This window comes from Leptodactylus fuscus, chromosome 4, assembly GCF_031893055.1.
Source record: "Leptodactylus fuscus isolate aLepFus1 chromosome 4, aLepFus1.hap2, whole genome shotgun sequence".
NCBI lineage: Eukaryota > Metazoa > Chordata > Amphibia > Anura > Leptodactylidae > Leptodactylus > Leptodactylus fuscus.
This window is the reverse complement of record NC_134268.1, coordinates 74,673,392-74,688,888: the sequence shown is the minus strand read 5'-3', so window position 1 is coordinate 74,688,888 and position 15,497 is coordinate 74,673,392. Positions and strand designations below refer to the sequence as shown.

The 15,497-nt window shown below is 40.3% G+C and overlaps 1 protein-coding gene across 6 annotated transcripts in view; it reads right to left on the bottom strand.

The window, feature by feature from the left end:
* Positions 1-15,497, bottom strand: part of ANKRD12 (ankyrin repeat domain 12) — a 110,206-nt gene that overhangs the window by 16,631 nt on the left and 78,078 nt on the right. For all 6 annotated transcript variants that reach the window (XM_075270666.1, XM_075270665.1, XM_075270663.1 and 3 more), the window contains 4 exons: positions 6,395-6,541; positions 4,988-5,188; positions 4,337-4,479; positions 1,954-2,101 (listed from right to left, as the gene is read on the bottom strand). In XM_075270666.1, coding sequence (XP_075126767.1) covers positions 1,954-2,101; positions 4,337-4,479; positions 4,988-5,188; positions 6,395-6,541 — 639 coding nt within the window. The remainder of the gene's footprint in view (positions 1-1,953; positions 2,102-4,336; positions 4,480-4,987; positions 5,189-6,394; positions 6,542-15,497) is intronic.

Sequence of the window (15,497 nt, the reverse complement as noted above, 5' to 3'; positions counted from 1 at the left end):
ATGTTTATTCACCTCCCCTGTGACTGCTAATTAAACTTTGAGAGTCCAAAGAGACCCTCCGAGAATAATTGTAGTTTGTAGGTGACAAACCCCATGAACTACCATTAGAGGCAGGCGGACTCTCACTGCGGTGCATACTCCCAGGGATGGTTGGATGTATCCTCAGGGGTACGCATAACATGCCTTGAGAACCACTCTTTTATATAACAATGATTTCCTTATTGCAGACAGGTTATGCGGCAGGGACAATCCATGCACAAGAAGATAATCTTGTAACAACAAGGAAATCATGGCTGGGTTTCTGACAAGTATGTAAGTTTCTTACAGTATGTTCCAGTATCACAACCAATCATAATTCAACGAGTTCAACCAATCACAATAAAAGTCTGTCACCACTAAGATATTAAGAGAAAGTATTTAACCCCTTCCCGACATGCGCCGTAATAGTACGGCGCATGTCGGGTCTGTAACTATGGCGACTGCCTGGGAGCTGGGCGGCCGCCATAGCCACCGGGTGTCTACTGCTTTAAGCAGTAGACAACCGGCTCTAATGCCCCCGATCGGTCCCCGGAGCGATCGGAGGCATTAACCCCTCCGGCACTGCGGTCAAAGGCGCCGGAGGCGCCATTTTCCCGGCAGCGCTTGGGCGCCACCATTTTGGCCGGGATTGCCGGCTACTGGAGCATGCTCCAGGGCTGACCTCCCGTTGCCATGACAGCCGGGAGCCTTGTACAGGCTCCCAGGCTTGTCTGCAAATCCTCTCTTTTGCAGGCTGGTCTATGCAGCCTGCAAAAGAAAGGATGCTTTTTTGCAATGCATTGCAATGCATTAGCATTGTAATGCATTGCATTAGTGATCAGACCCCCTGGGGTTCAAAACCCCTACGGGGTCTAATAAATGCAAAAAAAAAATAAAATAAAAAAAAAAAGTTAAAAAAAATATAAAAAAAATTAAAAGTTCAAATCACCCCCCTTTCCCTAGAACACATATAAAAGTAGTTAAAAACTGTGAAACATATACATGTTAGGTATCCCCGCATCCGAAATCGCCCGCTCTACAAATCTATAAAAATATTTTTCCTGTTCGGTAAACGCCGTAGCAGGAAAAATAGTCGAAAGTGCCAAACCGCCGTTTTTTCACTGTTTTGATTCTGATAAAAATTTGAATAAAAAGTGATCAAAGCAATAACATTTCCTGAAAATGGTAGAACTAAAAAGTACACCCAGCCCCGCAAAAAAAGACGCCCTATGCATCCCCGTACACCTATGTATAAAAAAGTTACGGCCGTCGGAATATGGCGAGTTTTAGAAAAAAAATTTTTTAACACAGTTTTGGAATTTTTTTTAGGGGTCAAAATATAAATAAAACCATATAAATTTGGTATCCCTGGAACCGTACCGAAACACAGAATATAGGGGACATGTCATTTTGGCTGCACAGTGAACGCCGTAAAACCAAAGCCCGTAAGAAAGTAGCAGAAATGCATTTTTTCTTCAAATCCACCCCATTCTGAATTTTTTTCCTGCTTCCCAGTACATTATATAGAATAATTAATGGTGGCATCATGAAGAAAAATTTGTCCCGCAAAAATTAAGACCTCATATGGCTCTGGGAGCGGAGAAATAAAAAAAAGTTATGGGGTTTAGAAGGAGGGGAGTCAAAAACGAAAAACGAAAATCAAAAAATGCCATCGGCGGGAAGGGGTTAAAGCTCTGAAAATTTCAGAGAGAGAAGGCAAGGATAGGCATCCATATAAATTCTATTACAGATGCCTACCCTTCCTGTATAGCCTTATCTTTTAGTGTTCTTTCTGCAAACTTGGAGTAAAGAGGAACGCCACACTTCTTCAGACTTCAAAAAATACATTAGTCTGATACATCTCTTGCCTGCTGCGCACAATGTTACAGACAAAAATAAAACAACCAAGTATACACAGAGAAAACTTCTGCACACCTGTATAACTTTCATCATCATCAGAAAGGGGCACTTCTCGCTTCAGGAGCTGTTCAAGTTCTTCTGTCTCAGCTACGTCAATTGGCCGAGCCCCATGTTTGTTGGCCTGGAATGCGTTCCCACCATGACGGAGAAGGAGCTTCACAATCTTCATTATTAAATAAAAAAATGAATATGCATGAGTATGTTTTTTTCTGTACAGTTAATACTAATGTCATTCAGAGCAACATTCTGACACAACTAGAATCCCAGGGACAATAACATACAATAGGAAACTGATGGAATTGACAAGAACATGGATGAATTTTAGCTGATATTTCTATCTTCAAAATTATAATAACTGTTACAGAGAAGGGAATAATTATTTGATCCCTTGCTGATTTTGTAAGTTCGCCCACAAAGACATGAACAGTCTACAATTTTAAGGGTAGGTTAATTTTAAAAGTGAGAGCTAAAATACCAAAAATAAAATCCAGAAAATCACATTGTATACATTTTATAAATATATTTTCATTTTGCATAAAGAAATAAGTATTTGATCCCCTACAACCATTAAGAGTTCTGGCTCCTACAGACCAGTTAGATGCTGTCTTATATGGTCACCTGTATAAAAGACTCCTGTCCACAAACTCAATCATTCAGACTGTAACCTCTACAACATGGGAAACACCAAAGTGCTTTCTATGGATGTCAGTGATAAGATCATAGACATGCACAACACTGAAATGGGAACAAAACCATAAGCATGACGCTGGGTAAGAAGGAGACAACTGTTAGCGCAATAGTATGAAAATGGAAGAAGTACAAAATGACTGTCAACCGACATCGATCTAGGGCTCCATGCAAAATCTCACCTCGTGGGGTATCCTTGATCATGAGGAAGGTGAGAGATCAGCCTAAAACTACAAGGGAACTTGTTTACGATCTCAAGGCAGCTGGGATGACAGTCACCAAGAAAACCATTGGTAACACATTATATCGTAATGGATTAAAATCCTGCAGTGCCCACAAGGTCCCCCTGCTCAAGAAGGCCCATGTGCAGACCCGTCTGAAGTTTGCCAGTGAACACCTGGATGATTCTGAGAGTGATTGGGAGAAGGTGCTGTCGTCAGATGAGACAAAAATTGAGCCCTTTAGCATTAACTCAACCCGTCTTGCTTGGAAGAAGAGAAATGCTGGCTATGACCCAAAGAACACCGTCATCATTGTCAAACATGGAGGTGGAAACATTATGGTTTGGGGGCGTTTCTCTGCTAAGGGCACAGGATTACTTCACCACATCAATGGTAAAATTGATGGAGCCATGTACCGTAAAATCAACCTCCTTTTCTCTGCCAGGACATTAAAACATACAGCCAAGGCAACAAAGGAGTGGCTCGAAAAGAAGCATGTTAAGATCATAGAGTGGCCTAGCCAGTCTCCAGACCTTAATCCCATAGAAAACTTATGGAGGGAGATGAAGCTTCAAGTTGCCAATTAACAGCCTCAAAATTTTAATGATTTAAAAGATGATCTGCAAAGAGCAGTAGACCAAAACTCCTCCTGACATGTCCGCAAACGTCATCATCAACTACAAAAAAAAAATGTCTGACTGCTGTGCGCGCCAACAAGGGTTTTGCCACCAAGTATTAAGTCTTGTTTTTCAGAGGGATCAAATACTTGCAAAATGTAAATACATTTATAAAATGTATACAATGTGATTTTCTGGATTTTATTTTTGATCTCGCTCTCACTGGTAAAATTAACCTACCCTTAAAATTATAGACTGTTCATGTCTTTGTTAGTACACAAACCTACAAAACCAGCAAGGGATCAAATAATTATTTCCTTCACTGTAGATAGCTACTCACTTAGCTGCTTTATTAGCTGGGAGACAAGCCGTGTCACGACCAAAGTTTTCATGTCCTAAACACTTTTTTTTTTTTTTAAGAAAACAAAGTTATTGGCAAATTGCAGGTCCCAACCGCTATAAAGGTGAATGGGAGGTTCTAGGTATAGCGTAGCTAAATGTGCTATTCCATTTCTGTAGCTCCTATTGACCTCTATGTAAGCTATGGAAACTGTGTAGAGTGGCGGTGCTCGGCTGTTTCCACAAGTCCTGTCCTCTACTATTTGCAATGTAGCCATTTGCCAAGATGGGGGAAGATCCTTTTATTCAAGTTCTGGTCACATTTGCATTGTGGCTTCTGTTTACCACAAGGCAGTGTCACATCCACTTTATTACAAACAACAGTGACTTGTGTGTTGTGTTAAGGTTTCGATCGTTTTGATGGGAAACCTAGCAATCTTCTCCGGTAGCCATCACTCAGTCAGGCAGATGTTCTCACAGTATCAGTTGCACAAGTACATCTCAAGAAGAAGGAAAGCTTTGTGAACTACTTACATCTCTGTGTCCACTGCTTGCAGCGTCATGAAGCGGTGTATCATCATCAAGCCCTTGGGTATTTACATCAGCTCCAGCTGCAATCAGAAGCTTTGCAACATCATAATATCCCATATTACAAGCTTCATGTAGAGGTGTCCAACCTGGGGAAAAAAAAAGGCGTTTTCTACAATAATTTAATTGCTCTAATACAATTCACCAGTATTATACACTTTGATAACACTCAGCTGGCTTTTTCTTACATGTAGATAGCAGAACGCATGCATTTTTCACTTGTTTACAGCTTATGTACAACTGGTAAGAGTTAACCATATTGTGACCTGAATTGTTCTACCCTCCTATTTCCTCTGGTTCCTTGCAAAACATAATACATTTATTTATAACACTTGGCACATTTATGCTAGTTGCGTAAAAAAGCAGAAAAAAAAAGGAAAGAAAAAAAAAAAAATTCATGAAGTGTCTGAGTCTTGGCAGAGTGCCCTCAAATTTTGTGCATAAAGAACTGCTGTGAGCAACTGCTTAGATTAGCAGATATGTGCGACGGGAATGACAACAAACAACTAGATTTCCAATGCAAGCTGAACCTTCGTTTTATTTCTATACAAGATACTTACACCACACTATACAATAGAAACATGTCTTGAGGTTTACCTGCAAAGTCTTTTACGTTGACATTAGCGCCTAGACGAATCAACTCTTTCACTTGACTTATGTCTCCTCGTATAGCTGCCATGTGTAATGGAGTTTCTCCACGCTCATTTCTTTTATTAACTTTGTCCTTTTGCCTTGTGGAGGATGTTGGCGTTTTCTTCTGAGTTGGTGTTGCTTGTGAAGGGTGATGTGGGGTAGAATCTGTGGACAAGATGGCCAATGAAATGAAAGAGAATATCACATGGGGCAAACCTTTAGACTGCACAAGTAAGCTGAACCATCATAGCTAGGGCTTTTCAATAGCTTTAACCCCTTCCCGTCGATGGCATTTTTTGATTTTCGTTTTTGAATCCCTTCCTTCTAAACCCCATAACTTTTTTTTTTTTTTTTTTTTTTATTTCTCCGCTCCCAGAGCCATATGAGGTCTTAATCTTTGTGGGACAAATTTTTCTTCATGATGCCACCATTAATTTTTCTGTATAATGTACTGGGAAGCTGGAAAAAAAAAAATTCAGAATGGGGTGGATCTGAAGAAAAAATGCATTTCTGCGACTTTCTTACGGGCTTCGGTTTTACAGCGTTCACTGTGCAGCCAAAATGACATGTCCCCTATAATCTGTGTTTTGTTACGATTCCAGGAATACCAAATTTATATGGTTTTATTTACATTTTAACCCCTTAAAAAAAAAAAAAAAATCCAAAACTGTTAATTTTTTTTTCTAAAAGTCGCCATATTCTGACAGCCGTAACTTTTTAAAACGTCCGTCTACGGGGATGCATAGGGCGTCTTTTTTTGCGGGGCCAGGTGTACTTTTTAGTTCTACCATTTTCGGGAATTGCTTTTGCTTTGATCACTTTTTATTTAAATTTTTATCAGAATCAAAACAGTGAAAAAAATGGCAGTTTGGCACTTTTGACTATTTTTCCCACTACAGCGTTTACCATACAGGAAAAATATTTTTATAGATTTGTAGAGCGGGCGATTTCGGACACAGGGATACCTAACGTTTATGTGTTTCACAATATTTAGCAACTTTTATATGTGTTCTAGGGAAAGGGGGCTGATTTGAATTTTTAATACTTTTTTTTTTTGCATTTATTAGACCCCCCTAGTGGTCTTGAACCCCAGGGGGTCTGATCACTAATGCAATGCATTACAATGCCGCCGTAGTTACACACCCGGCATGCGCCGTACTAATACGGCGGATGTCGAGAAAGGGTTAAAGTTATTTTTAACTCTCATTCAACTTCTATGGAAATCCCTCATCCTAGTTTTCAAAATTTTACTCCAGTATCAAGGATTCAATGTGTCATTGTAGATGTAAATAACACCACAGACTTAGAGGAAATTGCACTGGAGGACTACAATGACCAAGGTGCAATACTAATAAGGTTAGTAGACTTTACCTGGGCTGTTGTCTCTGGCAGTCATCTGCATGAGGAGAGCCATCTGCTTACGCTCAGATAAGGGGTAGCCAAAGAGGATATTGACAGGAGTCGATTTCTTGCTTCCAGACTCTTTCTTCATCTTTTTTTTCTCTGGTCCTTCTTTCTCTGAAGAGTGGATAAATGATCACTTAGAAACTTTTGCAAAATGCTTATTTTTGGGATGTAAAATTTATTTTAATAACTTTTTGAATACGTTTTAGACAGTAACGGATAATGACAGACATCATTCACAAAGAACAGCGGAAGAACAAGTACTAAGCCAGAAACACACAACTGTGACGCTATATAGCAATAATCAAACTGTATTTGATACGTAGGAGTATGTATACTAAAGGGAGGCTTCATTTCTATCTGAAAATAACTACCCTTCTAATGAGCCATAAATAACTTACACGTATTATACCATAAATGCCTAAAGCTTCTCATTTAAATCATGCAAAAATGTTTAAAAATAAATAAAATTAGGTTAACAAAAACTCAGCAAATATTCTGGTGACATACTGTATATACTCGAGTATAAGCCAAATTTTTCAGCACAGTTTTTGTGCTGAAAAAGCCCCCCTCGGCTTATACTCGAGTCAAGCAAAAAAAAAAAAATAAAAAAAATAAATGGTCCTGTCTAGGACCAGATCCCCTATATTCAGCCAGACTGAATTCCAAGTGGAATAAAAAAACCTCAGTCCTCAAGCTCAGGGAAGGGGCAGACAGACAACCAACACACCCCTCCCCTTCCCCAGCAACTACTGCACCCAAAAACTCCGACCATTTTAATTTTTGAAATTTTCCAGTAGCTGCTGCACTTCCCCCCAGTTTTTTTTGTGGTAAAATTAGGGGCCTCAGCTTATACTCGAGTATATGCGGTATTCCCTTTAAACTTCCTCACAGCACTTCTGGTCTATATTCATAGGCATTAGTACTATATTTTCTGTGTGACATGCTCTTTCACAGAAACACCCTATTCAGTCACCCCGTATCACACGAATTGTTTTCCTAGGCTTGTGATTTCCTGGCTGAAGTGACAAAATCTTAGTGAAATTCTTATTTTTGTTTTTAATTTTATAATACGCATTTTACCACCTCCACGTCCAGCTTTTCCCTTCCTATAACACGTCACTACTCTGATTCTGGCACAGCTGGATTACTGGGGCTCGCCCCATTTCTGAGCAATGAGATTTAGAGACTGATATGATCATTAGGTTTCTACTGTCAAGGGGGTGTTGTCAGGCCAGGGCAGACAAGGGGGTGTGATTCAGAGCTCTGACACTATCCATCCATTATTATGCCCTTTTCGCCTGCTTAATTATCATATCAGGCATCAAATCTAAGTGCACTGATCGCTCAGCAATGGTGGGGGCTAGGGCAAACAATCCAACTGTGCCAAAATGAGTGCCTATTTAAGGATGAAAAGAACTGAAACTGGGGGAGGTGGCAAATGAGCCTTTTTAAGAAACAATATCTGATTATGAAATGTCATGTCTTCTTTCAACATGTTTTGCGCAGAGGCAGAAAACATAGTAAAAGGTTGCACAAGAACTGGCAAGTAAAATGTCAGCATGTGAATGCAGTACCAGTAATGGTGGGTGACGCATACATGTGGTGGGAGGTTTACAAACAGTGAGTGCAGTTCAGCCAAGCAAGTGACTGATCTGGAAAATGTGGCTGTAACACGGACTGTCTCACCCAGACTGCACATAACCATGTCAATTCACCCTAATTATAGAGACATATAGGACTGCACGGAAGTCTGTTAAAGGGGATTGTCCCCTTTCGGACCAATGTGAAGAGACAAATATTATTGCTCCTATAACGAAAAGTTGTAACATTTTCCAATATACTTTCTGTATCAATTCCTCAAGGTTTTCTAGATCTCCGCTTGCTGTCATTCATTCTCATTACTTCCAGTAGATAAACGTCAGTCCTTGGTCATGTGATGTCACACAGGTGCACAGCTCATTATAGTCACAGGAAGCAGTGCACCTGTGTGTCCATCACCTGACCGTGGACTGTACATCACCTGACCGTGGACTGTACATCACCTGACCGTGGACTGTACATCACCTGACCGTGGACTGTACATCACCTGACCGTGGACTGTACATCACCTGACCGTGGACTGTACATCACCTGACCGTGGACTGTACATCACATGACCATGGAGTGTACATCACATGGCCAGGTCTGATTTTTAGCCACTAAAAGTAGAAAGAATGACAGAAAACCACAAGGAATCGATAAAGAAAGTATATTTTCATTATACAAACAATAACATTGGACTGAAACGGGAAATCCGCTTTAACGATAAATAATCTAAGTTATTTTTGTAGATGCCATAGTTGCAATCCAATGTGCTTAATGCAAAATCAAAACTGAAGTTTTGTCTGGTGAAGTGCACATGTAATTTAGAGGATTCCTCCTCTGACAGAAAAAAAAAAAGAGTACGTGTTCTCAGCCTATCGACCTGATTGCATTAATGGTAGTTTGAAGATACTGTGGGATAGAGATGGGAATTTCATCTCTTTTCACTGAGCTGGATCATTGGTTCTGCTCAATGAAAAGAACAGATTCTTTTGTCTCCTTATGTAATACATTCTGTGCTCTGCAGACAGCAAACATATGGTTAAATGGGGCATGGCTAACAGTTTAGGGGTGTGGACAGGGAAAAGAATTGGCTCCCAGGCAGGAGCCGATTCCTTTCGTTGACTTGAAAGAGCCTTGGGCTGATATATCTGTACTCCAGCACTCTGCTTGTCACCTTCTCACTATATATTCCTTGAGAGGTCAAGTTCCAAAACGGGGTAACCTTTTGGGGGTTTCAACTCTTCTGGCAGCTTAGGGGCTCTGCAAATATGATATGGTACCTAAAACCATCCCAGAAAAATCTGCCCTCCTAAAGCCAAATAGTTCTCTTTGGGCTCGTTCACATGGGGAACTGGTGCGTCACTCTCTGGTCAAAACCCGCCTGCCACGACCATTGCGGATTCACCCTCCGGAGTCGGCTCAAATGAATGGGCCGCTTCCGGAGGTTAAAGCCGCGGCTCGGCGAGCCGTGGAATCTGCCTGAAGAAAGGGCAGCTCTCTTCTTTTTTCCCACTAGTGCCAAAAAGAAGCTTGGTGGTCTCCAGACCACTATTGTATGGAGGCGGATTTTGAGGCGAAATCCGCTGTCAAAATCTGCCTTCTTGTCCCCGTGTGAACTAGTGCTTTCAGTTTCAAGCCCTGCCATGTGCACATGCAGCATATATCAAATATGGAGTATTTAAGTGTGAAGGAGAAATACTGGAACAAACTGGGGGAAGAAAAAAAAAAAAAAAAAAACAACCTTTCATTTATACACCCAAATGTTCAGTGAAACATCTGTAGGGTCAAAATTCTCACTACACCCCTTGGAGGGTTTCCACTGATCTGGCACTTCAGGGCCTTGACAAATGCGACATGGTGATTGAAAAGTCTTCCTGCAAAATCCACTCTCCAGAATCCACATAGCACGCCTTCCATTGTGTCCCCTACTGAGTGCTCATAAGGCAGTTTACATCCACATGTGGGACATTTCCATAGTCGGGAGAAATTGCTGAAACTGTGCACTTTTTAACGTTAACCTTTTGTTATGGGGAGACACAAAACATTTTTTTTTTTTTTTTTTATAGGGGGGGGGAAAAAGAAAGAAAAAAGTGTCAACTTTTGTTTTCATGGCCCAATTCACACCATGTTTGCACCATACAATGGTGGTGCACTATAGGGACAGAGATATTGGGACAACTACAGCTTTTATGATATCCCATTCTAAATATGGAGTTGGTTTCCCTTTGCACTTAAAACAGCTTTCACTCTCCTGGGAAGCCTTTCTATAAGACCTGGAGGTGTACCTGTGGACTTTTTTTTTGGTCCACTGACCTAGAACATTTGTGAGGTCAGACCATGATTTGGATAAGAGGACCTGGCTCACAATCTCAGCTTGATTTCATTCCAAAGGTGTTCGATGGTGTTGAGGTCAAGGCTCTGTCTAGGTCACTCCTGATCTTCACACTAAACCTAATCATGCGCTACAGTGTCTAAAACATAGCGCTCCAGAGTTTGAATAGGAAAATAAAACGTTACAGTACTAACTCCAAAATGGTTAGAAAATTATTGATATTAAAGAATTAGATGCATAGTTTACAGTTTGTTGCATATTTTCTGCAACAATCACGGTTTTGTTTTTAATCACAAATTAGAGGAGCTTTACCGTTTCACCATAGTGGACTCATTGCCACAATAAATCTGAATTTAAAGGGGTTGTCTAGGCTAAAAATTTTATTAAGTAGGCCAAGTCTGTTGTCTTCCAGCAGAAATACCCGCCGCCTCAAGGGAAAAGAACCAAGAAGTCATAGCTGGCGAGAAATTCAACAGCAACAAGGCAGCCGACCAGACCAGACTGCCTTGGGAGGACACTGGAGAATCGTGTACAGACGAGTATGGTTTGTTTTTCTCCCCCCACCTCCCCTGGCCTAATTGGAAAATATTGTTTAGCCTGGACAATTTAACGATTAGGAGGTGTAGCCAAATATTTTGCTCCATATAGTGTATATGTCAATATGACTTCCAGACATATGCCGCTGTATGAAATAGTGCTGAGATATTACATGCAGGTGAAAAAGCATACAGACGTACATAATTTTTTATTAGAGAGTGGTAATTGATCAGCTGTCCAAAAAAACCTAAAAGATACAATGTTGTGATTGTATTAAGTGGGTTTCATAAGATTAAAAAAAGGATTTACAAAAGTACAAATCGAGCCACAATATAGAGAAAAATAAATTGTAAGAAAACAATAGGGTCCAAGTACGGAAGGATCACACTGGGGTTTCAAATAAGAGTGAAGCAGAGGCTTTTCTCAGCAATATGAAATTGCAAATTAGGGCTGGAAAATTTATTGAAAAAATAATCAAAAATCAGCTTAATAAATGTGAATTTGCTCACATCAATTATTTTACATTCACTCCTTCCTCTCTAGTTTGCCACTAGCTGTATGCTAGCCAATCTGAATGGGGTATATGTCAATAAGTGAAAATAAAATTCAGTGGCATATAAATATTGGGTGTGGCATACAAAAATGGGAGTGTCCTAAAACAAATCGCTCATTAATTATAATCAAGGCAAAATGTTCAATTAATTGTGGTTTTGATTGCCTAGTACTAGTGCACATTGATAGCGTGTCACAATCATAACTATACTCAGACATTTTTCTTTTCTTACACTTTAAAAAAACAAAAAACAAAAGTGGAAAGAGGGGCAAGGGAATGGGGAAGGTGTGTCAGGTTTGACAACTAATCTATTTCCTATGTAAGGCGGTTCCTGCCATCTGTGGCCACTAGAGGGCACACTCTGTATAGTGGCCAAAGCTGCGGGACTACTATGAGATCACTGCGATGCATACAGACATGTGACAGTAGCAAAGGACTGCTCAGTGAAATACCGCTCTTACAAGATAGCGCACTCTGTTCCCAGCGGCTGCTATCATTTTTCAGTGGGTTGCAAGAAAGATATACAGAAGAAAAGGCGAAGCCCAGATTGTATGCACAGCGCAACGTCTGAGTGTTACTCTACAGGGACTGTCTAATGGATGTTCATAATGTAAACTTTACTAGTATCAGATGGGGGACCACAGATCCACTAGAAGAAAGCAGCACATCCTACCAAGGATAAAGGACATAAAAGGTCATCTAATAACTCAGAAAGGCATTACACCAGGGAAATCTGTTACTCCTCAGGTGGACTAAAGAAAAGGATTTTAATATCACAGTCCGGAAGATTTCAGATGGACTGTCAAAGATGCATAAATCTAAAACAAGTTCTATGAATAAACCTGTGACGTGAAAAACTCAACGTTTAGTAAAGAAAGCCCCCCTCCCCTTCCCATTTCTGACTCATCGCTTGGGCAAAAAAACACCTTGCATCACTCATAGCAGAGATGTGACCAGTTGGAGGCTGTTACAAGGCAAATACTTCCTGTTTACTAAAACAGATGTGTCAGTAAGGTTATGTGTATCAATGGTTACATTATTAAAATAACATATGAAACACCAACTTTACAAATACAGAATGAAAGTAAGGAACACTACACTACTTCTGTGCCCTGCACTGCCCAGTGTGTGGTACTCACCATGGCCACTAGGTGTGCAGCAGAAAATCCACTCTCTGCACATATTGGCAAAAGATGCTGGTACACAACACCTGTAAAGGGCTTGTACTCTGAGAGAATACATGTATTACCAGGTTATAGTGTCAGATTGTGAAATGTAGGAGCTACAATATCTAGGCAAGTTCAAGCAGGTCTTCTGTGCTTTATGTGATTATGTAAAGCAACGCTCCAGCTACTATTGCTGATGCGGTCAGCCATGTCTAGTTCCTGTCTCTACAAAGCACTGCATAACCAATACTAAAATGAGCCTTCCAGGACCGTCGACTGAGCATGACGTCACAAGAGCCCTGGATGCTGCACCAACTGCTGCTAACGTTAGGGAAGGTAATGGTGACTGTGACTGGGACCACAGGGGCTATAGGGGGCAGATTATGCAAAAGCAAGAGGAGGAGTGTCATGTATGGGCTGTCAGAGGTCAACTCAGTTAGGCTGCAAATTGAGCTAAATCGTACCCCAAACAATTTAATATCCAAAGGGTTCAGTGTTATATATACTCACACAAGAAATAATAATAAAGGACACAAAATTTCAAAAGAATGGGATAAAAACAGAAAAAAATACCATTTAAAAGTCTTTGGTTCCAGGCTTGGAAGATCTTCCTTAGTAAGGGTCCATTCACACGATGTAACACACCGTTGATTCTGACACGTAGACTCGTGTCAGAGTCAGCACTGAAAAACAGAGTACCACTGATATCAATGGGTTCCGTTTAGCACGCGTAACACACTGAAATCAATGGGAAACTTTTAAACCTATTGATTTCAATGTGTTACGTGTGCTAAACGGAACCCATGTACATCAATGGGACTCTGTTTTGCAGTGCTGACTCTGACACGAGTTTACGTGTCAGAATCAACAGTATGTTACATCGTGTGAACGGACCATAAGGTGGACACATGCAGCTCTTAGCTGCTTCCACAGATGTGAACAAAGTTCTTAGGTCTCAGTCTCTGTTAAGGCACAGTAACCCATACTAGAAAAATCACACCGTCATCATGTGATTTATTAAAGAGGGTGAAAGCAAGATAAGGAAAAACTTTTTCGGTAGACAATTATTACTATTGAGTGCAGTGTCTTTCAGACAATATAATATGTATAAATAAATAAATAATTAAAGAGTGTCTCTTTAAAGTGAGAGTGCAAGGTCCAAAATACCCATTGCAGTGTAGTGGCCTTTAGAAGGAGCAGAAACATATGGCTGTGACCATAAAGTGATGAAACAATGCAGATATAACCTATTTATGGAGATGCAGATCAGTCTCAAGTCCATCAGGGGCAGGCCCAATATGCCTGCAGACAGCTGTGAGGCAGGCACAGAGGCAGAGCAATTGGTTGGAGAGCCATTTTAGAGGCTGTTCGGAGCACTTGGGGCTATCTGAAGGCAAATCAGGTCTGCCCCCAATGCACTTGAGGCGGATATGCTCATCCATAAAAAGAAGATTCTCTCTACATTGCGTTACTGGTTTGTGACCACAAAGGTATGTTTCTGCCTCTTAAAAGGCTCCTTTCTTCATCCTACCCCTGTAGTCTTGAAAGAAGAATTATAAAAGGGTACATCCACACAAAAAGGAATTTTAAAACAGAAAATATTCATTGCCAATTTGCAGCAGATTTCTAATTACATTTCTATGGGCAAAAACAGTGACAATTTACAATATAAACCAGCCTGTTGCAGTTACAAATCTCGCTACTGTACAATAGATTGAGACTTAAGAATTTATTCTGGGCAACCACCATTGCCAGGCCTAAATAATTCCAGAAGGGAATGATAAAACAAAGTCTACATCTTTAGCACATGAAGAAGAGACCATGACACAAAGAATATGACCACTCCAGAATTCAAATATATGGGATGTACCACAGAACAAAAAGTTAAAAAGGAACCCCAGTAGTCAATGAGAAGAAAAGAATGGATCTGACAGACCGGTCCTGCCCATAAACTACATAACGACACTATAGCTATAGCCAAAATATGTTAGAGACTCTACCACCTCCGTCAAGCATATTCAGCTATCACCACCGTATTATGGAGCACATTACAATGATAAAGATATCTTTTTTGTAAATTTGAACAAAAAAAAACAAACAAACAAACAAAAACCTTTAAATTTGTTTAAATTTTTTTCCCCCAAATTAACAAAAGCAACATACATAAAGACATGCTGTTACATCACACTAATGTGCACTAAGAGAGGGCAGGGCGAGGTCAAGCAGAGGCGAGATGTTGCGGAAAAGCTGAGCAAGTGATCCCCAAGTACCATATAGCCTCACAAATTGGCTATATGGGGTGGTGGGGATGTCTAGAGAACGATTCCCAAGGACAGGCCATCAGTCTTATGAAAACAGAAAGTCCTTTTAAGAGGGAAGACCACCAAACACCTTTTGAGAAAAGCAGTGAAGGTGTTCCCCAAAAGGCTAAATATTCAAGTCTAAATTTCTCAGCAATAATTCAATCACATTAAAAAATGTAACCAAATGCTTTAAAACAGATGAAAACGCAGCAAAGTTTATAACCTGTCATCTAGTTATGGAGCTGGTCCTAACACTGAGTGACAGGCACCGTGACCATGAGGGCTGTCAGTCACTGATAGGACTACCCAAATGACAGATTCTACACATAGAAATTGCAAATGAATGAATGAATGAATGAATGAATGAATGAATGGGCATACTGAATTGTTTTGCACTAAACTATTTATCATCCTGCTCTATATCATGCTGCCTGCAGACTGCTTTGCATTCTCTTGGTGACAGGTTCCCTTTAAAAAGAGCTAGGGGCCATTCACACCATATTATACTGGATAATAAAACCAGATGCAAAAATACAAACAAAAAAAACCCAACAGATGAAAAAGGATGGCCACGCGTTACAGTCTGATGTCC